This window comes from Phyllopteryx taeniolatus, chromosome 8, assembly GCF_024500385.1.
Source record: "Phyllopteryx taeniolatus isolate TA_2022b chromosome 8, UOR_Ptae_1.2, whole genome shotgun sequence".
Classification (NCBI taxonomy): Eukaryota; Metazoa; Chordata; class Actinopteri; order Syngnathiformes; family Syngnathidae; genus Phyllopteryx; species Phyllopteryx taeniolatus.
The window spans coordinates 16500552-16523394 of record NC_084509.1 but is presented as its reverse complement, the minus strand read 5'-3'; the positions used below and the strand labels follow the sequence as shown (position 1 = coordinate 16523394).

The 22843-nt window shown below is 41.4% G+C and overlaps 1 protein-coding gene across 4 annotated transcripts in view; it reads left to right on the top strand.

The window, feature by feature from the left end:
• Positions 1 to 22843, top strand: part of ryr1b (ryanodine receptor 1b (skeletal)) — a 140020-nt gene that overhangs the window by 70484 nt on the left and 46693 nt on the right. For 3 of the 4 annotated variants that reach the window (XM_061781085.1, XM_061781084.1, XM_061781083.1), the window contains exons 60-72: positions 999 to 1114; positions 1191 to 1258; positions 1507 to 1628; positions 3339 to 3388; positions 6742 to 6802; positions 6888 to 7014; positions 7096 to 7204; positions 7289 to 7370; positions 8040 to 8170; positions 9400 to 9720; positions 13191 to 13431; positions 13693 to 13780; positions 18354 to 18446. In XM_061781085.1, the coding sequence (XP_061637069.1) occupies positions 999 to 1114; positions 1191 to 1258; positions 1507 to 1628; positions 3339 to 3388; positions 6742 to 6802; positions 6888 to 7014; positions 7096 to 7204; positions 7289 to 7370; positions 8040 to 8170; positions 9400 to 9720; positions 13191 to 13431; positions 13693 to 13780; positions 18354 to 18446 (1609 nt within the window). Of the gene's footprint in view, positions 1 to 998; positions 1115 to 1190; positions 1259 to 1506; positions 1629 to 3338; positions 3389 to 6741; positions 6803 to 6887; positions 7015 to 7095; positions 7205 to 7288; positions 7371 to 8039; positions 8171 to 9399; positions 9721 to 13190; positions 13432 to 13692; positions 13781 to 18353; positions 18447 to 21153; positions 21169 to 22843 lie in introns of all 4 variants that reach the window. The other variant, XM_061781082.1, reaches the window with a different exon arrangement.

Sequence of the window (22843 nt, the reverse complement as noted above, 5' to 3'; positions counted from 1 at the left end):
GAAATAAAAGTAGAGTGCATCGATATTTCAGAGGCTGTTTCACTCCATTAATTGACTGTACTTATGCATTTCTGCAACAGAGACTCTCCACGCTTCGCTTTTCCATCTACAGCTACAACCATCCATCCATCCATCCATCCATCCATTTTCCATACCGCTTAAGCTCACTAGGGCGTGCTGTAGCCTATCCCAGCTGACTCCGGACGAGAGGCGGGGTCCACCCTGAACTGGTTGCCAGTCAGTCGCAGATAACATATAGACACGGAAAACCACTCACATTAACACCGTCACTGTGTGGGAACTGAACCCACGCTGCCTGCACCAAAGTCAGACGAATGCACCACTACACCATCTGTGACTATCCACAGATACATGTGAAATTATAAATATAGTTAGTATTATTGTAAAACACTTTACTGCTGCAGCTTGGTGGCACCTGGCTGAATCTTGTTAAAACCTGTATGCATATATTTTAGTTGTGAAAGCTCATGTGATATGACACAGCATTTTTGATCGGCCGATGCATCTGCAATATTGAGATGTTGTGACAACGTTCACCTGCGAATAAAACTATGAATCACAGCAAAGCTAGTGGATGACAGTTGGCTACTCATGACAACTCGTTGCACGCTACGCGACAGTTCAGTCGGGTTTGGCCGTGTCGCTCGATGTGCGGTGGGGCCTAAGTAAAATTTAAAAAATAAATAAATAAAAATGTATTTTTTCTTTTAATTATATACAATACACATTTTGATAACTTGGCGCAACAACAACAAAAAAATCTCTGTACAATACACAAAGGTTTCCGTCTTTTATGAACTTCTGTCAAGTCATGAATTGGGTGAAGCAAGTCCTAAAACGAGTAATACAATGTTGCTCACAACATATATTGGAGTGATAATAAAGTGTGTGTTCACCGATCATAACACAAATCGTATATTTACACCTGTAAAATTGGTTTATGTTCTAATTTCTCTCCTTGGTTTCTCCACCGTCAGGGGCATGAAGGACATGGAGCAGGACATCTCATCCATTGAGAAGCGCTTTGCCTATGGCTTCCTCCAGAAGCTTCTCAAATGGATGGACATTGCCCAGGAGTTTATCGCTCATCTCGGTATGCAAGACAGATAGACATAAGTTCAAAACATGAATGTTGATTTCAAGCTTATTTGTGATGTTTCTTTTAACAGAGGCTGTCGTTAGCAGCGGTCGAGTGGAGAAGTCACCGCACGAGCAAGAGATCAAATTCTTTGCCAAGGTGCGGTGGTTGAACTTTATAACCAGTGGTTGGTCAACAAGGGTCTGTAAGCCATAGCTTGGGGCTTGAATTACTGTTAGGATCAAGAGGCTGTCCTTGGAAAATATTCTCCCCTGTAAGGGATCCCTGGACCCCAATAGTTTAAGAACCCTGGTGATTCACATCAAAAACTGGAGTTTTTCTCTCTCTGCCACCATTCTGCAATTCACTTTTTTTTTTTTTTCATGAAACCTTATTTTTCCCCACAGATTCTCTTGCCACTTGTAAATCAGTACTTCAAGAACCACTGCCTCTACTTCCTCTCTACCCCCGCTAAAGTCCTGGGAAGTGGTGGACATTCCTCCAACAAGGAGAAAGAAATGATCGCGAGGTAGGTTCACAACTATCTTGGAGTTACAGTGGAACCTCTAAGGTAATAATGGAAATGGTAATAATCTGTTCCATTAGCTGTACAGGCAGTGTTTTAAGTAACCTTTTAACATTCTTATCGGACACACAAGTATAAAAATAGTTAATCCTCCAATTAGTAAAACGTAAAAACAGTAAAGAAGTCTGTGCCTAGTAACTTTAATGACATAGGTGTAACACTAAGGTAATTTGTGTCACAGACACATATTACCCTAAATATTCTAAACTTTCAAAATGTAATAAGAAGTTAACCCGGGGTGGTCCAAGTATGCCACATAAAATCCTATCAGACTATCAAGACTTTTGTGACATTTGTTGCATTCATTAATCCATCCTATTTATTTATTTGTTTCTTTGTTAATTTATTAATGTATTTATTCCTTCATTCATTCTTTCTTTCTCTCTGTGATTTTAACCCTATTATTTTACTTTTCAGTGTCTTTGGAGCCTGAACGGCGCTTGAAATAAAATAGATTTTTATTTTGTATTTATTTATTTAATATTCTTTTATTAATTTATTTATTCATTATTTCAAATTTACTATTAATTTTAAATTTATGTTTTATTCCTTTAACTCCTAATTGATTTGTCAATTTAGTCATTGTAAATACAGTAATGAAATACAAAATATTTCATTCATTCATTATTTTTTAATTTTGCTATTTCTCATTCATTCTTTTATTTTTTTTTCATCATCTCATTGAATCATTAGTACATTTATTTATCATAAATATTTGAATAAAAAAATAGTAAAAAAAAAAAAAAAAATGTTTGTTGTATTAAAATATGAATTGATTAATTATATATCAATATATCATTATAAATGATAATTAAAAATGAGAATGAATTATTATTGACATGAACTCTCCACACCTCTTATTACAACCTCGATAAATGACCTGAAATGATTGGTTGATTATATATATAACCATAAAATTAAACATAGTAAAATACAAATTTAGCAAAAAAATATTCATTTCTTTAAATAATGATTTAAATAATACAATTTTAAACATTCTTTCATTCATCTTCCGTTCCGCTTCTCCTCACTAGGGTCGCGGGCGTGCTGGAGCCTATCATAGCCCAGCTATCTTCGAGAGGCGGGGTAAACCCAAACTGGACGCCAGCCAATTGCAGGGCACATATAAACAAACAACCATTCACACTCACATTCACACCTACGGGCAATTTAGAATCTTCAACCAACCTACCATGCATGTTTTTGGGATGTGGGAGGAAACCGGAGTACCCGGAGAAAACCCACACAGGCACGGGGAGAATATACAAACTCCACACAGGCGGGGCCGGGATTTGAACCCCGGTCCTCAGAACTGTGAGGCGGTTGTCCTAACCAGTCGAACACCGTCCCGCCAATTTTAAACAATGAGAAATAATATTATTCAAATAAAGTATTTTACATTCACAATTTAACTGGCACTTGTCACACCTGAGTAGTATTTGACTTTAGAGGTTCCACTGAAAGACATTTTATTTGCATTATTTTACATTAATTCTTAGTTAAACAAACATAAAAAAACAACTAGTGTGTGATGTGTCTGTCTTCTCCCTCTTCCACGCCCCTCCTAATGTTGGCTTTCCATGTCAACTCAAACATCTCTCCTTCCCTGGTTATCTCCTCATCGTCGTCCTCTTATTTTCTCCTCCGTGTCAGTATCTTCTGTAAGTTGGCTGCTTTGGTGAGGCACAGAGTTTCTCTTTTTGGTAAGCGATCTGCACGGCACGAGTGTGTCTGTCCTCGTCTGCATCTTCTTCTTCCTCTATGCTGATTACATTGATTTCACACTCTCGTGCTCTCATCTAATGTTCGTCTTTTCAGCCTTATGTTTTTTTTTCTTCTCACTAACATCCTAGGCGTGATTTGAATTTGTGTTCTCTCAATTGTCATCATGTGAGATGTCGTTAGCAGTGAGCTTTAATTGTACTATACAGTACATACGATTTCATCTTTGAGATCCACTTCTACAGTAGTTATGGAAAACTCAGTTTATTTCATTTGTTCAAAAGTCAAACCCATATATAGAGTGCATCAAGAAAGTATTCACATCACTTCACTTTTTTCCACATTTCATTATGTTACAGCCTTATTCCAAAATCTAATATATTAAGCTATACCCCTGTTCAAATTGCATTTTTTTTGTTATATAAAAAAATGTTGATTTAATTTCAAGACTTTGTTTCCACCATTCATGTGACCTGCAAACTGTAAAACTCAAATGAAAAAACATTTCCCCACATGCGTTTGGGAGATTTTTTGAGTGTCAGTTAAAAAAAAGTAGAACTTTTTGGCCATCATTTCAAAATGTATGTTTGGTGGAAACACAGAAGAACCGAATACCTACAGTGACACAGAGTGGTGGAAGCATCATGCTTTGGGACTGTTTTTCTTTAGCTGGAACAAGGGCCTTAGACAAGGTAGAAGGAATTATGAACAGTTCGAAACAGCTGTCAGTAGTAGCTTCTGCTGAAAAGCAAAAATAAATTAAAAAAAAAAAACCTGAAAAAGCCTACTAGAAGATCTGAAATGTACAAACTCCAATTCCAATGAAGTTGGGATGTTGTGTAAAATGTAAATAAAAACAAAATACAATGATTTGCAAACACTTTTCAACCTATATTCAATTGAATACGCTACAAAGAGAAGATATTTAATGTTCAAACTGATAAACAATCGCAGGGCACATATAAACAAACAACCATTCTCACTCACATTTGCATCTACAGGCAATTCAGTCTTCAATTAACCTATACCATGCATGTTTTTGGGATGTGGGAGGAAACCGGAGTACCTGGAGAAAACCCACGCAGGCATGTGGAGAACATGCAAACGCCACACATGGGAGGCCGGATTTGAACCCGGGTCCTCAGAACTGTGAGGCAGTGTGTGCTAACCAGTCGTCCAATGTGCCCCCAATTAACTTTATTGTTTTTGGTAAATATTAATTCATTTTCAATTTGATGCTGCAACCCGTTCCAAAAAAAGATTGGACGTGCATGTTTACCACTGTGTACATCACCTTTGCTTTGAACAACACTCAGTAAGCGCTTGAGAACTGAGGACACTCATGTTGAACCTTTGAAGTTTTAATTCTTTCCCATTATTGCTTGATGTACAACTTCAGTTGCTCAACAGTCTGGGGTTTCCATTGTTGTATTTTGCACTTCATAATGCGGCACACATTTTCAATATGAGAGAGGTCTGGACTGCTGGCAGGTCAGTCAAGTATTTGCACTCTTTTACTACAAAGTCACTCTGTTGTAACACATGCAGAATGTGGCTTGGCATTGTCTTGGTGAAATCAGCAGGGATGTCCCTGAAAAAGACGTTGCTTGGATGGCAGCATATCTTTCTCCTTGACCTGTATGTACCTTTCAGCATTAATGGCGCTATCACAGATGTGCAAGTTACCCATACCTTGTGCACTAACACACTCCCATACCATCACAGATGGCGGCTTTTAAACTTTGCGCTGATAACAACCCAGATGATCCTTTTCCTCTTTCGCCCACAGGACATGACGTCCATGGTTTCCATAAACAATTTTTAAATCTGGACACGTCAGACCACGGCACACTTTTCCGCTTTGGGTCAGTCCATCTCAGATGAGCGTGGGCTCAGAGAAGACAGCAGCATTTCTGGGTTTTGTTGTTTCCCTTTGGATGGTAGAGTTTTAACTTGCATTTGTAGATGTAGCAACGAACTGTGTTAACTGACAATGGTTTTCTGAAGTGTTCCTGAGCCCACGTGGCAATATCCTTTACACATCAATGCCGGTTCTTAATGCGGTGCCACCTGAGGGATCAAAGGTCATGCCATTTAATGTTTTCGGCCTTGCCACATACATGCAGAGATTTCACAAGATTCTCTGTATCTTTTGACGATATTATGAACCGTAGATGATGAAATCCCTTGCCATTGTACATTGAGAAATATTGTTCTTAAACTGTTAGATTATTTGCTCACACAGTTGTTCACAAAGTGGTGAACCTTGCCCCATCCTTGCTTGTGAACAACTCAGCCTTTCAGAGATGCTCCTTTTATACCCAATCATGACACTCACCTGTTTCCAATTAACCTGTTCACCTATGGAATGTTGCAAACTGGTGTTTTTTGAGCATTCCTCAATTTTCCCAGTCTTTTGTTGCCCCTGTCCCAGCTTTTTTGGAATGTGTTGCAGTAAATATTTTGCCTTTGTTGTGTTGAAATACCCTATGTACATATACCTAAATAACCTATATATAGATTGAAAAGGATTTGCTAATAATTGTATTTTGTTTTTATTTACATTTTACACAATGTCCCACCTTCATTGGAACTGGGGTTTGTGTTTGAGGGTATTCAAAGGAACTTTAAATGTTAGCATTTGTGTGCTGATTTCCATTTCACGTGCGTTTGAATGTGATTGTTTATGATGTGATTGTGATCTCAGTTATAAGAGGGTGTGTACATGTGTGCACATTATTACAGCCATTCTTTTAATGGAATTGTACAGGTTATAGGCCACATTAATAGTGGAAAACGTTTTGAAATGATTTATCTTGGTCTAATTTTTTTGCATCATAAAAATACGACATCTGGTTAGCACATTTGCCTCACAGTTCTGAAGACCCGGGTTCAAATCTGGCCTCGCCTGTGTGGAGTTTGCATGTTCTCTCTGTGGGTTTTCTCCAGGCACTCGGGTTTCCTCCCACATCCCAAAAACATGCATGGTAGGTTGATTGAAGACTCGAAATTGCCCGTAGTTGTGAATGTGAGTGCAAATGGTTCTTAGTTTATATGTGCCCTGCCATTGGGTGGTGACCAGTTCTGGGTGTGCCTGCCTCTCGCCCAAAAATCGCTGGGATTGGCGCCACCACGCCTGCGATCCAGTGAGGATAAGCGGTATGGAAAATGGATGGATGGATAAAAATACGGCATTCGAACCGGGGTGTGAAGACTTTGTATATCCAAATGTACATGTATGTTATGAGATGCTACAAGAACAGTGGTGCTGTGGTTAAGCCAGTTAAGAGTAAGTAAAGAAGGATACCTCTGACCTCTCATCTGCTGTTTCTAGGAACGGATGCAGGCGCCGTGGTCAACTGCCTTCACATTCTGTCGCGCTCGCTGGATGCCAGGTGCATCTCCACTTCGCCTCTCCTTTTACATGTGCTTCTGTTTCTAAAACAAACAAACAGTTTTCTTCCCTTGTCACCTTCCCAGGACTGTAATGAAGTCAGGGCCCGAGATTGTCAAAGCCGGGCTGCGCCAGTTCTTTGAGAGTGCTGCTGACGACATTGAGAAAATGGTGGAAAATCTCAAGCTGGGTAAAGTGTCCAGTCGCAACCAGGTCAGAAACCACCCTCAGAAAGTAATAGGTTAAATACGACTGAACTGTGCTGAAGAAACTGAGCCTCATTGCTTGGTGTAGGTGAAAGGCGTGGCCCAAAACATCAACTACACCACCAACGCTCTGCTACCCGTCCTCACGTCTCTGTTCGACCACATCGCTCAGCACCAGTTTGGAGACGATGTCATGAGTGAGTCCAGTCCAGTCCAGTGGTTGTCTGCACGCCATCATTTGTTGACAACCAGACTAACACTTTAGCTTTCCTTCTTTTCAGTGGACGACTTGCAAATCTCCTGCTATCGGATAATGTGCAGCATCTACTCGCTGGGCACAGTAAAAACGCCACATGTTGAAAAGTAAGTGGAACCCTTTACCGTCACTCCTCTTCCTCCCTTCCCAAATCTTTCTTTTCCCTGTCTTCCTCTTTAGTTTCCACTGTATTCCTCCTCTTCCTCCTGTACCTCCTTTCTTTTCCTTTACCTCCTTCTCTTCCTCCTCCTCTCCCTCCTCTCCCACCTCTTCATCCTCTTTCTCACCCTCCTCTTAGTCTCCTCCCTCCTCTTTCTCTTCATCCTCAACCGCCTCCTCTTCTTCGATTTCCTCTTCCTCACATCCCTTCTCTTTCTCTTCCTCCCATTCTTTGTCTCCCACCTCCTTTCCTTTCTATAATCCCTCATTCTCCCTTCCTCTTCTCACTCCTTTCCCACCTCCTCCTCCTCCTTCTCACCCTCCTCTTCCTCTCCTCCCTCCTCTCTCTCTCCCTCTTCATCCAATTCATCCCCTCACTCCTCTTTGTTACTCATTTTCCTCTTCTTTCTCTCCCTCTTCTCCGTCCTCCTTCTTTCTCTCCTCCCCCTCATCTTAATCCACTTTCTCTCCTCTTCCTCTCCTCCTTCCTCTTTCTCTTCTTCTTCATCCAATTCCACCCCTCACTCCTCTTTCTGTTACTCCTTTTCCTCCTCTTCCTCTTCTTCCCCTCCCACCTCTTGATCTTCCTCCTCCTTCTTCCTCATCCTCCTGTGCAGACAGCGTCCTGCTCTTGGCGAGTGTTTGGCCCACCTTGCAGCTGCGATGCCAGTCGCCTTCCTTGAGCCAGAGCTGAATGAGTTCAATGCATTTTCTGTTTACACCACCAAGACTCCCCGGGAAAGAACCAGTGAGTGTAACGTCTATGCCTAATCACCCTTCACAAAACAATCACTCAGAGCAGGGTTGGTGGGAGGTTTCGCAGTGGGTGGCGTGCATGTGTGACGGTATTAATTCACTGGAACATCGCCATAGACACTCGCTTATGGGTTTAGTTACTTGGCCGTTGGCCACTCTCGATTGCTATACACAGCCCTTATGATTATGTACACTTCCTTGACTTAAATTCCTTAAAGCTGCACCTAAGTCATTTATCTGTTTGTTTCTAAATACATTAAAAATGTTTGAAGGTAAGTGCTGAAAACGTGTGCAAAGACTGAGAACCATTTAGTACTGAGTTGTTGAGATATAGCGTAAAACTCTTGTTCACCTTTTAAATGTTCAGGATTTTTTGGTCGGGGATAAAACGGGGTCGCGCTGACGTCATCAGGGAATAGCATGTGTCCGCCCTCCCCCACTATATAAGTAACGAGCGCCGTCAATGTGACTCACGCAGCGAGCCAACGGCAAGTTGGACGGCTCCACTGCCAAGTTTTCTGCCACCAGCGGCTAGGGTAGTATTAGGCTCGTGGACTGGCGTTGGCTCCGTCCAATACTCCACAGTCTTGCGCCATGCGCCGCGCATAGAACACACAACAGAGACACTGAAGGGAATATTAACTGCTTATTACATTGGCTAGCCCGTGAGCTAATGAGTTAGCGAGCTAAGAAGCTCACTTGACTGCGCCTCGCTCTGAGTTGTTGTGTGTGGGTCTCCCCAAATAACAGAGACAAACGTTTGTTAAGCAAAACCACAATGGCACGTTATTCAGCTCGTACCTGACTACAGTGAATGTATCTGATTGACAGGTGACGGCTGTCTCCAGTGCCTTCAGCGGACACGCCCACACAGTCCTGCATTTCAAGGGCGAGCCTTATTTTTCATGATTTGAAAGTCATACTTTACATACATAGTGATTTATTTTTTATTCATTCAAATTTGGCAGGATTTTTAAAAACATTATTCTCTGTGGTGTGTCAAATTTAAATTTGTTTGGCCTATTTGGTGTATCTTTAAAGATGTTTTGGCACTGCAGAGCCACTCCCACCGCATACCAGTAGCACTGTGTGATTGATTACCACTGTCCTGTCCTGTTCTCTGCTTTTCTGTTTTATCCTGTCCTATTTGTTACTTGTTGCTTCCTCACAACAACAAAAATCAGTCAAAACAATCATTCAAACCATTTTTGTTTCCTTTAGTTCTGGGTCTTCCCAGCCAAGTGGAGGAGCTGTGTCCTGACATCCCAGAGCTAGAGATCCTGATGAAGGAGATCCACGATTTGGCCGAGTCAGGGGCACGCTACACGGAAATGCCTCACGTGATCGAGATCACGCTGCCCATGCTGTGTAATTACCTCCCGCGCTGGTGGGAGAGGGGCCTGGAGAACTTCCCCGAACTGGAGGGCCAGATCTGCACCTCGGTCACATCTGAGCACCTCAACCAGCTCCTGGGTAGCATCATGAAGATTGTGGTCAACAACCTGGGTATCGACGAAGCGTCCTGGATGAAGAGGTTGGCAGGTCAGTGGGAGCTTGTCTTTGCATGAGATATCCAGATCAAGTAACTGAATACAGTAGAACACAGGTTCTCAAACCTTTTGGGTCCGGGGAGGCCCTACGGGGGATTTATTTTCCCCCATTTTCACCCCTCATAATCGTAACACCAATTAAACATTACTACCATACCATGTGGATGTCCAAATGCCATGGGAATTATTTATTTTTTCGAACATTTCAACCTAAATATTTATGTCACCTTGTGTCACCACGCTAAAACTAAAACAATGTACGATAGGTCAACGTATTCTCAACCAAGGTATGTTGTTAAATACAACTGAACTGTCCTTAGGCAGGGATTCTATCACGTACCACTTGAGGGAACCCACGTACCTGTCATGGTCTATGTTTTGCTTTGGGTTGTGTTTAGTTTTGTTTCATGTTTTCCTGTGTTCCATATTTTTCATGTCTTGTGTGCTCCTTTAGTTATTGTGTCCACCTGTTCTCATCAACCTTCTACCTTGTGTCAACCAATCAGCTCCCTCCAGCCACTTGTGTCTTGTCCAGGTGTTCCTCGTTGCCTCATCAATCTGTTTGTATTTAGTTTCCTGGTTTCTTTCATTTCTTTTCGGTTCGTTGTCATTGTCAGGTGTGAGCTTGTCTCTGTCTGTGCCACGTCTTAGTTCCCAGTAGTGATGGTGATGAAGCTTCATGAAGCAGCGTAAGACTTCAGCCATTGGTTCGAGTAATGGTTCATTTCTTGATGCTTCATTGCACACGAAACCACCTGCTGGCCATGTGCATAATCACAGGCAGCTGTATCTTTACCACACACATTATGTGCTGCGTTGCATTTTTGCGTCTTTTTAGCTCTTGTGAATGACTATGTATTACAAAACAATGTTTGACGAAGTAATTTCCCAACATAAAGTGTAAAATGTATTATTTTTTTAACATATTCTGTGTGCTTAAAATGTTCATCATCACTGGTATGTCAGGTTGTGTAATGTTTTTCTGTCACTTTGGGAAAATGGCATTGGCTGAAGAGGATTTTGAAAGTGCTTATTTAGAAATATCAGTTTATCATTTTTTGTGTTGAGTGATTCATTCAAGAGCAAGATTTTTAAATTGGTGTACAATAATTTCTCCTCTCCCAGTGAGTTTTTATTTGACCTTACTTTCTGTGAACACAATAAATACTTTCCCCATGAATAAAATAAGAAATGGTGGAAAATGCAGTTTTCGATAAACAAATGTAATTGATAAGCTTCAATGATAGTTTCTTATGCGGTGCGGTCCTGCTTGTGGTTTGAACTGAGGTGACCACCATACCCCAGGTTGAGAGGGAGTGGACCAACGGCTGGGATATTAGACCAGGGACCAGCCCCTTTCCAAGGATTCCGAGGAGTGACGTAAATCGCTACTGCAAGCTGTCCAAACTGCTGTCAACACTCCAAATTCTATTAGCCTATACAAACTACACAGTCTTAATCCAAACTGAGCTGACCGCAACTATATGAAAAAAAAAACCCACATACAGACACACACACACATTTTGAATGGAGCCTGCCTGCATGAGGGGTTCAGATTGCTGGCAAACCCTGAAGCGCTTCCCGAATCGATCACGTGGTACAGCCGGGCAGCGAGGCTGCGGACGTCATCACTTCCGGGACCCCCCCTAAATGAAGCAAGCTTCGATATGCGCTTTGCGGATCCGCCACATCCATTATTCAACACTCAAAGACTTATTGTTTCCTCAAAGACTCGGCACATCTCGTAACATCACTAGTTACCAGTCATGTTTTGTTTCCAGTTTTAGGTTTATTCAAGTGTTTCTTTGTTACCTTGGTTATCTGGTGTGGGACTTTGTTTAGTTTGTTTTATCCATATTCCTTGTTTACCCTTTTTTTTGGAAATTAATATCATTTTTTGAGACTCCTGAACTTCCATGCACTTGGGTCCTCCACGTTTTTTCCTTGCCTTCCTTGACTTCAAAAACCAATCGTGACAGAATGAACCGACCAGAACACCAACATCCTAGTTTTTCCAGTTTTATGCATAATATAGATCATATTGAGTCTGTGACCTGGTTTAGGATCTATGCGGTTTGTCGTTCATACGCAATAGCCTTTGAAAGGCACAAGGCTTGCAAAATGAGCAGATCAGCTTTCAGTGTCGTTGTGACATAGATACGCTACTCATTATTCAAGACACTACCCACTTCGTGGTTGGTACACATCCACTTGAATCAGGAAAAACGTGGCTGCTTGAGGGAGGAATGAGGACGTGAAGAATAAATGGCTTCAATTTATTTTTGGAGAAATCCCTAAGCATTTCGAAACCAGAATTGTGCTGTGTTTGAGCACATTTCGTGGAGGATGACTTCGTAAACATAAGCTTTTACACAAGCTAAAAATACATTTCCGCATTTTAAGCGAGCGAGACACAGCTGACCACCGCCAAGCCATATAAGTAGAGTATATAAAGTATATATGTTTTACAACAATACAACTATATTTATAATTCATAATGTACCTGTGGACGAAATGGCAAAGCCTCTGCAGGCTCGTTGTACACCTGATATACTCTATCTCCAACTACCAATCAGAGCAAAACTGTATTCCATATTCAAATTGGGGAGAACAGTGATCCAATCAGAGCAAAGCTTATTTAGACATCAAATAATAATGGGAAATATGTCCGTCTTATCTGCTGGGCAATTAAGACCAACTAGAATGGCTTGAAAAAGGGCATCCTTGCATTTCCAACACAAATTATCTTGCCAACCCAGTACAAGGACATCAAAGATTACAAAAAATGAAAATAAAATCGGTGTGGCATGGCACATTCATTCATTCATTTTCCATACCAGTTATCCTCACTAGGGTCACGGCGTGCTGGAGCCTATCCCAGCTATCTTTGGGCGATAGGTTGGGTACACCTTGAACTGGTTGCCAGACAATTGCAAATGGGACTTTCAATAAATCTTTCAAACATTTTATCATAACCTGATGCGGACCTTGTTTTATTTAATGTATTTATTTATGTATTATTTAGCGGCACGGTGGCACATTGGTTAGAGCGTCAGCATCACAGTTCTGAGGACCTGGGTTCAATCCCCGACCCCGCCTGTGTGGAGTTTGCATGTTCTCCCCGTGACTGCGTGGGCTTTCTCCGGGCACTCCGGTTTCCTCCCACATCCAAAAACATGCATTAATTGGAGACTCTAAATTGCCTGTAGGTGTGACTGTGAGTCCGAATGGTTGTTTGTTTGTATGTGCCCTGCAATTGGCTGGCAACTAGTTCAGGGTGTACCCCGCCTCCTGCCCGATGATAGCTGGGATAGGCTCCAGCACGCCCACGACCCTAGTGAGGAGAAGCGGCTCAGAAAATGGATGGATGGATGGATGTATTATTTACATTCATACTTGGAATTTTAGCGTACACATTCTAAATCTACATAAATTGAAATTCTGGTACCACACTGTGTGCAGTGTTCGCTCAGCCCATTGTGAGCCGGGCCAAGCCGGAGATGCTCAAGTCCCACTTCATCCCCACCATGGAGAAGTTGAAGAAGCGTTCGGGCAAGGTAGTGGCCGAGGAGGACCATCTGCGCATGGAAGGCAAAACAGAGGTGGACAGCGAGAACGGAACCATCCGAGACGAGTTTGCCGTGCTGTGCCGGGACCTCTATGCCCTCTACCCTTTGCTCATCCGCTATGTGGACAACAACAGGTAGACAAGTGAAGATCGAGAGATCTTTTTATAAGGTTTGTAAAAATCGACAAAGAAATGAACCTTTTTGACAATCGCAGGTTAAAATATTTGTTTCTTGATCCTAAACCCTGAGCGTAAACCTGTATAGGACACATTGCCATATTTATATATTGTCTCTCCTCTAGTTGAAAGATGCCAATAAAGTGTTTTCTGACCTGATACTGAGACTCATGTGAAAGCTTGTGTTATTCCCGTGATGTCATCGCTGTTTGTCCACAGGGCGAGATGGCTGACGTCTCCTGATCCTGACGCAGAGGAGCTCTTCAGGATGGTGGGCGAGGTCTTTATTTTCTGGTCCAAATCTCATGTAAGTTTTGCCCTCCATCTTACCTCTCCTTTGTTATTCTTCTGTCAGTCCTGTGACACACAAACATACTCACATTATGTACTTAAGTAGAAGTTCAGATAGTTGTGTGAAAAAAGAATGTTGTTTTTGTCTGCTTTATTTTTCTCTCTCTAAATGTATGTGATATTATATGGTATTTTTTAATTATATTTTATACTATAATTAAGTATTGTTAATTTGTTCTATTCCTGATATTTCTATATTATCGTAAACTGTACTTCCTTGACAACATGGTGCCATCAGATGTCACCAAACCAATATTGTTACTGCTCTGGCCTGAGCACAAAAACAACCAATAGTTGAGTTTTCCAGCAGACAATCCGAATGGAAAAGAAGAAATTAAAAAAAACAAAAAAACAAACCTGCGACTAGGTGAATTTTAGAATGTCGAAGCACTAAACTGCTAATACTAAAGTACTAGTTGGTCTTTTATTTTATTTTTTTTTGCTTTATGGATTAAGTGTCAGACACCGTTACATTACAAAAAAATGTTTGGGTGTTTTCTGGGGGTCTGGAACGGATTAATGGAATTTCCATTCATTTTAATTGGGAAATTTTATTTTGACAGTCTTTTGAATTATGAACATGGTCTCATAACGAATTAAATCCAAGTCATATATTGATCATCAAATATTGTTTTACATCAATACTTAACTATATTCATAATCTATAATGTGCCTTGTGTATCCAGCGCACATTAAAATGAATTGTCAGTGAGACTAACAGTCTTGCTTATATTCTCGTCCGTCTTCTCTTTAAAAAACCCGCTTCTTCCTTAACAGTTTATCATTTTATGGTTTAATAGATTTGATAAAGTACATAAAGTAAGTGGACAGTGTTCACCACCGTATTCACTCAGAGCTGTAGCTCTACAATGAATGGCAACTGAGTAGTTGCGGTCTGTGATTGGCAAGTGTCCATCAGCTTGCCATTCATGTACAGACAGCTACATTGCTAATCGGATATGCACAGGTCTGACTGAATTCATCCACAGGCCCATTCATTCATACATTTATCTTCCGTTCCGCTTATCCTCACGTGGGTCGCGGGCATGCCGGAGCCTATCCCAGCTATCTTCGGGCGAGAGGCGGGGTACACCCTGAACTGGTTGCCACCCAACCACAGGGCACATGGAAACAAACAACCATTCGTACTCACATTCACACCTACGGGCAATTTAGAGTCCACAATTAACCTACCCTGCTTGTTATTGGGATGTTTTTTTAATTTTTTAAATTAAATGTATTGAAATGGATGACGGGTTAGATTATAAGCGTACAACACAAGTTTAAACATTTTACATCTTCTTCTTTTCCTTTCGGCTTGTCCCTTTAGGGGTCGCCGCAGCGCTTCATCCTTTTCCATGTAAGCCTATCTCCTGCATCCTCCACTCGAACACCAACTGCCCCCACGACATCCATCAACCTTCTCTTTGGTGTTCCTCTAGCTCTCTTGCCTGGCAGCTCCATCCTCGTGATCATTCTACCAATATACTCACTATTTCTCCTCTGGATGTGTCCAAACCATCGAAGTCTGCTCTCTCTTACTTTGTCTCCAAAACATCGAACGTTGGCTGTCCCTCTGATGAGCTCATTTTCTAATTTTATCCAACCTGGTCACTCCGAGAGCAAACCTCAACATCTTCATTTCCGCCACCTGCAGCTCTGCTTCCTGTTGTCCTGTTGACCACACTCACCATTGCTCTGGACTGTTGACCCCAAGCACTTAAAGTCCTCCACCCTTGCTATCTCTTCTCCCTGTAGCCTCACTCTTCCCCCTCCACCCCTCTCTGATTCATGCAAAAATGTTCTGCCTTACTTCGGCTAGTCTTCATTCCTCTGCTCTCCAGTGCATACCTCCGTCTTTCTAACTGTTCCTCCACCTGGTCCCTGCTTTCACTGCAGATCACAATGTCATATGCGAACATCATGGTCCATGGGGATTCCAGTCTAACCTCATCTGACAGCCTATCCATCACCACTGCAAACAGGAAGGGGCTCAGGGCTGATCCCTGATGCAGTCCCACCTCCACCTTAAATTCGTCTGTCACACCTACAGCACACCTCACCACTGTTCTGCTGCCCTCATACATGTCCTGTATTATTCTAACATACTTCTCTGCCACTCCAGACCTCTAGATCTACAAAGACACAATGTAGCTCCTTCTGACCTACTCTGCACTTTTCCATCAACATCCTCAAGGCAAATAATGCATCTGTGGTACTCTTTCTAGGCATGAAACCATACTGTTACTCGCAAATGCTCACTTCTGTCCTGAGTCTAGCCTCCACTACTCTTTCCCATAACTTCATTGTGTGGCTCATCAACTTTATTCCCCTATAGTTCCCACAGCTGTGCACATCACATTTGTTCTTAAAAATGGGCACCAGCACACTTCTCCTCCATTCCTCAGGCATCTTCTCACACGCTAGAATTCTATTGAACAAGCTGGTCAAAAACTCCACAGCCACCTCTCCTAGATGCTTCCATACCTCCACAGGAATGTCATCAGGACCAACTGCCTTTCCATTTTTCATCCTCTTTCTAACTTCCCCCTTACTAATCATTGCCACTTTCTGGTCAACCACACTTTCCTCTTCTACTGTCCCTTCTCTCTCATTTTCATCATTCATCAACTCCTCGAAGTATTCTTTCCATCTATCTAGCACACTACTGGCACCAGTCAACACATTTCCATCTCTATCCTTAATCACCCTAACATGCTGCACATCCTTCCCATCTCTATCCCTCTGTTTCGCCAACCTGTTCAGATCCTTTTCGCCTTCTTTAGTGTCCAACCTGGCATAAATGTCATCATATGCCTCTTGTTTGGCCTTTGCCACCTCTACCTTTGCCCTATGTCGCATCTCTATGTATTCCTTTCGCCTCTCTTCGGTCTTAGCTAACCTTTTTCCTTGTATGATTTCCTGTACTGTGAGGTTCCATCACCAAGTCTCCTTCTCTCCTTTCCTGCCAGAAGATACACCAAGTACTCTCCTCCCTGCCTCTCTGATCACCTTGACTGCAGTGGTCCAGTCTTCTGGAAGCTCCTCCTGTCCACCGAGAGCCTGTCTCACCTCTTCCCGAAAAGCTGCACAACACTCGTCCTGTCCCAGCTTCCACCATATGGTTCTCTGCTCTGCCTTTGTCTTCCTCCCCACCACCAGAGTCATCTTACACACCACCATCCTATGCTCTCGCCACACTCTCCCCTACCACTACCTTACAGTTGGTAACCTCATTCAGATTACATTGTCTGCACAAGATGTAATCCACCTGCGTGCTTCTACCTCTGCTCTTGTAGGTCACCCTATGTTCCTGCCTCTTCTGGAAAAAAGTGTTCACTACAGCCATTTGCATCCTTTTTGCAAAGTCTACCACCATCTGTCCCTCCAAGTTCCTTTCCTGGATGCCGTACTTACCCATCACTTCTTCATCACCCCTATTTCGTTCACCAACATGTCCATTACAATCTGCACCAATTACGACTCTCTCTCTGTCTGGGATGCTCAGAACTACATCATCTAGCTCCTTCCAGAATTTCTCTTTCACCTCTAGGTCACATCCTACCTGTAGGGCATAGCCACTAATCACATTATACATAACACCCTCAATTTCAAGTTTCAGCCTCGTCACTCGATCTGATACTCTTTTCACCTCCAAGACATTCTTAGCCAACTCTTCTTTTAAAATAACCCCGACTCAATTTCTCTTCCCATCTACACCATGATAAAATAATTTAAACCCTACACCTAAACTTCTATCTTTACTGCCTTTGCACCTGGTCTCCTGGACACACAATATATCAACCTTTGTCCTAATCATCATGTCAACCAACTCCCGAGATTTTCCTGTCATAGTCCCAACATTCAAAGTCCCCACATTCAGTTCTAGGCTCTGTGCTTTCCTCTTCTCTTTCTGCCAAAGAACCCGCTTTCCACCTCTTCTTCTTCGACTTCAACCCACAGTAGCTGAATTTCCACCGGCGCCCTGCATTTTCAGGGCGCCGGTGGCAGACGTTGTTAACCCGAGCCACGAACAATCCGGTATGGAATTCTTTGGATGAACGCTCATATTTGTTTGGCAAAGTCTTAAGCCGGATGCCCTTCCTGACTCAACCCTCTGCATTTATCCGGGCTTGTGATCGGCCTACAGTTTGCACTGGCTTGTGCCCCCCATAGGGCTGCATTACAAGTTTAAACATTTGACTAATATAGGATAAGAGAGGGCAACAATGTTCTGGTTAAACAGCAACCATTGTACGTCATCAATCCCAGAGTGCTTTGCGCACACAAAAACGGTGGCCACAAACAAAAACTACTTTTATAGTTTAAATGAATCATTTATAAATATGTAACACTGTCTTTCAAAAGTAGAGGTCAGTGGTTGTATTTTAAAAAGTATTCAATTCAAGTACAATCAGGGTTCCCTTTAAGTACAGTAACAACAAATTTGGACATGGTTACTTCCCACTGCTGCTGTCATGTCGTGTGTACGCGTGTGTTAGTGTGCGCGCATGTGCTTATTATTGCAGAATTTCAAGCGCGAGGAGCAGAACTTTGTGGTGATGAACGAGATCAACAACATGTCCTTCCTCACTGCCGACAGTAAGAGCAAGATGAGCAAGGTGCGAGAGGAGACCACACACACACACGCACAACACACACGCACAAATGCAAACAGCTAAGGCACAAAACTTTTATTCACTATTAAGCTGGATTTACACTACGCGGCTCATGTGGCACAAATCCAATTTATCTCTTTTTTTGCTATTAAGTGACACAATTTGTACTCATCATTTATTTGATGATTTGTGTGCTAAACAAAATAAATGATTAGTGGCGGTGTATTAGGGGTGCATAAACAATTTAATACGATCTAAATATGGTACATTAGCGATATAAAGAACATTAAATATAATGCAAATATGGTATATTAGCAGGACATACTGTACAATAGAGCAGTTGTTCTCAAACTTTTGATACCAAGTACCACATAAAAAAATAATTAGTATCATCATCACAACCAACGTTAAATACTGTAGCATAGTCGGACGTTTTATTCCTAAAAACTATGATTCTTATTATTGTAGGCTATTTTCCAGTTTGAAAATTACACTGTGCTTGAATATAAGAAAATAAAACCTATACTCAAATAATGATTCAATAAAAATGTATTCCAGAAAGGATAAATAAAAATTGTACATCAATACATTTTTTAAGACAAACAGTTGTTAAAGATCAGATGCAAAAGTAATACAACTAGGCAGTGATTCTTTTGCATACCACCAGAGAGAGCCCATACCACAGTTTGAGAATCACCACAATAGTCCATTAAATTTGATCTAAATATGGTACATTAGAGGTGTATGGACCATTGAATAGAATGTGAATATGGTATTATTAGATCAATTTAAAATGTGATTCATAAGAGAAGTGTAGATCAATATGTAACAAAAATTTACCTTCATTTAAATCAATGGGTGTACTTGTGTTATTGTTTCGACGCATACTTGGCTAAGTAATTCTAAACACAGTGTTGTCAGGTATTTAAGTACATGAAAATACTGCAAAGAATTTTCATGTATAAGCAAAGAATCGTGTATAAGTACACATGCAGTGTAAATCAAGCCAAAGACATTTCAGTCTCTCCATATGCCCTAATACATTAAGGAACTAATTTCTGATCAACTTACTAACATTTTCACATGCTATAAACATACAAAACATTCTCATGTCAGCCATGTGTGTCTTTTCTGCTGTGGATAAGATGACCACGTTCACGGAGCCGAACGAGTCACAACCTTGTGTTCTTCCACAGTGCTTTTGAAAAGTGTTTACAATGCTTCACTTTTACCACATTTTGTTACAGTACAGCCTTATTCCAAAATTCAAGACTTTTTTCCCTCAAACCTCTACACACAAAACAACATAATAAAATCATGACAAAGTTTTTAATTGTTCAGAAATGTATTAAAAAAATAATAAACAACGAATCACGTGTCCATAAGTACACTATTAGAGTCATATTCTCTGATGCGCATAAGTCAGATAAAGGCGCTCAGCTGCATCAACATATTGCATGTTTTGATTCAGTGAACTGCTGGCGCAACAGCTGACCCGTACCAACGGTGTCCGACACACCTACAGTATATACTGTACCTACTCTCATGGACTGCCCAACGACATAAAACCGAATGTCCACATATCATACCATAAAAATTGGCAACAAATATTGGCGCCAGCTGAGTCTTTTGCACGCAAAGAGCTTTCCCACTTCCAACATTCTACTACGGCTTGGAGTTTTTTTTTTTAAGTGACGGTCACAATTACAACAACTACAATCATTGTAATGGCGCAATGGTGAGTTAGAATTTGAATCATTTGTTTTTGTCTTTGTCAGTTGTAAAATACGTTTAAGTGACTTGCCTGTGGTCTGTGGCAGGCACATGCTTTTCAATTGATGGACTTCTAAATGTGTTGAGTCCTAAGCACAATGTTCTGATTAAATTACTTTCATCGGATTTATTTTATACGGAATAAAAGTACGTGCTCCTTTAGTTTGTTAGAGGACTGGTGTGCACGTCAGGGGTGTTAAAATTTCACTGGTGACGATTAACTTCCATATCCGCTACAGAAGTCAATTTCAGAATTAAAGTGTGCTATATTTTCCAAATGGATTTATAGCCAGTGTCAGACTTCACTGAGTCACGCCTCTTTGGTGGTTGCACACACAGGAGATGCTTATGCAAAGTGGTTGGGCCAGAAGTCATTATGGGAGAATGCGCATAACATCAAGGTGCGCAATTCAGACTTGTACATTAAAGGAAGAATATGGCCCTTAGGATAGGGACCGAACACTGCCGTGAATAGCAAAAAGCCGCTAGGAATTGATACCCCTCCCCACAAAGGTTTGTAATTGCCTATATATGCCACAAGATGGGGGCAAAGCCACATTTTCATCCAAATAGAACCCCTCAACTCACTTCAACATACTGTAGTTCCTTGACACCCAAACTCTTTATTCACATTGTTATGATGGGATGCTGTGTGTTGAATTTATAATGGGGAAATAAATGAATTGAATTACATTTTAATTTTTTGGGAATAAGACTTTAACATAAGAAAATGTGGTAAAAAAAAAGTGAAGCACTGTGAATACTTTCTGGATGCACTGTAACTCATGAGAAGCGATTCACTTTCACACCACTAACAAGACAAACTCCCAGGAGTGTTGTTCAGAGGTAGTTTGTGCTGGTTGAGGACAGACGGTGGCGTGCCGCTAACTGTGCTCTCTCCTTATATCCTGGTCGGGGTTGGACGGCGGGCCGCTAGGCCGGAGACGGAGAGGTTAGACTGTGTTTGTGCACGATCGCTGGGCTGACAGCATGGGCACCTCTGGGTTTGGGCCAGGCTTCTCGTACAGCTTCGCGCCGTGGACCGCCGCACTTGTTACGACGTAGACCCTCACTACCCTCCATACGCTCGCTTGCACGCACACACGCGCACACACGCACACACACACACACACACACACACACACACAAACACACACACACACAGACACACATGCACAGACATGCATGCACGCACACACAAATCAAATGTCAAATCAAAGTCCTGTGTGTGTGTGTGTTAGCGAGCGGGGGTCTGCAGTGGCTTGATGAAATCTCTGTGCTCTTGTAGATTGTAGTGGCCTGACGGGTGTCATGGCGCTCGGCTTAGCAGTTTCACGTCATTTTTAAGCGTGCGCTTCTGCAGCCGAGCGCCATCGTCCCACTTTGTTTGATTAATAAAACAGTTTGTCTGTATATAGTTGGGGATAGGGTGTTCTGACGTTAGATTTCTTACAGCTTTTTATGTAAAATTACGCTGGCGGACTCTTCTCCGTTGTCATCCTCAACAACATTTTCTTTGTGTTTACTTTGTATTCCAGGGGTGTCCAAATGTTTTCCTCCAAGGGTCGCATCCAGAAAAATCCCAAAATGCAAGAGCCAGTTTGACATTCTTCAACTTTAATTAATTAAACACGCTAAAACCAATCCATCAAGCATTTATATACTGAACAAAAATATATCTTACACCTTTTTTTTTTTTTTTTTTTTTTTTCTTTTTTTAGTGAGCTGAACTCAAAGATCTAAGACTTTTTCTCTGTACACAAAAGGCCCAGTTCTCGCAAATATTGTTCAAAAATTTGTCTGGATCTGTGTGTTTTGGCAAAACTTTTTTCTGGCAGAATAAGTGAGGAAGCAATCTTGTCTTTGCGGGTTTTTATTACAAAAATGAAAGAAAAGTCTTTGCAAAGAGAGGAAAAGTCTTACGAGGCGTCACCCCTTACTCAAGCCCAGACAAAAATCCCCTTTGTTATATCGCAGTGAGAGAGATAGAGAAAGAAAACAAAACAATTATCTTTGTCAAAGAAAACAGTCTTAGATCTTTGAGTTCATTTCCATAAAAATGGGAGAAAAAACAAAATTGCTGCATTTCTATTTCAGTTCAGTGTTTTTATAAATATATATTATAGATATATTGTAAACCTGCCACATTGCAACTTCCTGTTAAAGGTGGTAAGGCAAATCGTTTTTGGCTTCTAAAAAAGAATTTTTAGTTATGACCTTCCTTGACTTATGAGTTTTTTGAGTTACGAGCCATTCCTCGGTTCATTTTTTGCTTTGTGTTGTGCTAGTACAAGCGTCACAACATTCGGCCAGTATCAGTTCACGTGGTTAACTTGCAGTGAAAGTACAGGTATCTGTTCTGTTTTGAGCTTGTATCCAGTATTTTGTACAGGTATTTTGGCAAAAAAAAAAATTCTAAGAAAGCGAGTGCCGAGAAGAAGCCCATTGAATAATAGCTTCAAATTGTAGAATATCCTGAGCAAGGCGTGGGTTTCGTCAACTTGGCAAAGCTGTACGAGTGTAGTACTGTACTTCAATGATACAGTCTTTACTTCATTGAAGCAGGAGTCGATAAAGAGTATAACACCAGCCAGTGAAATCAGAATAATTTTTCTAAACTGCGGACT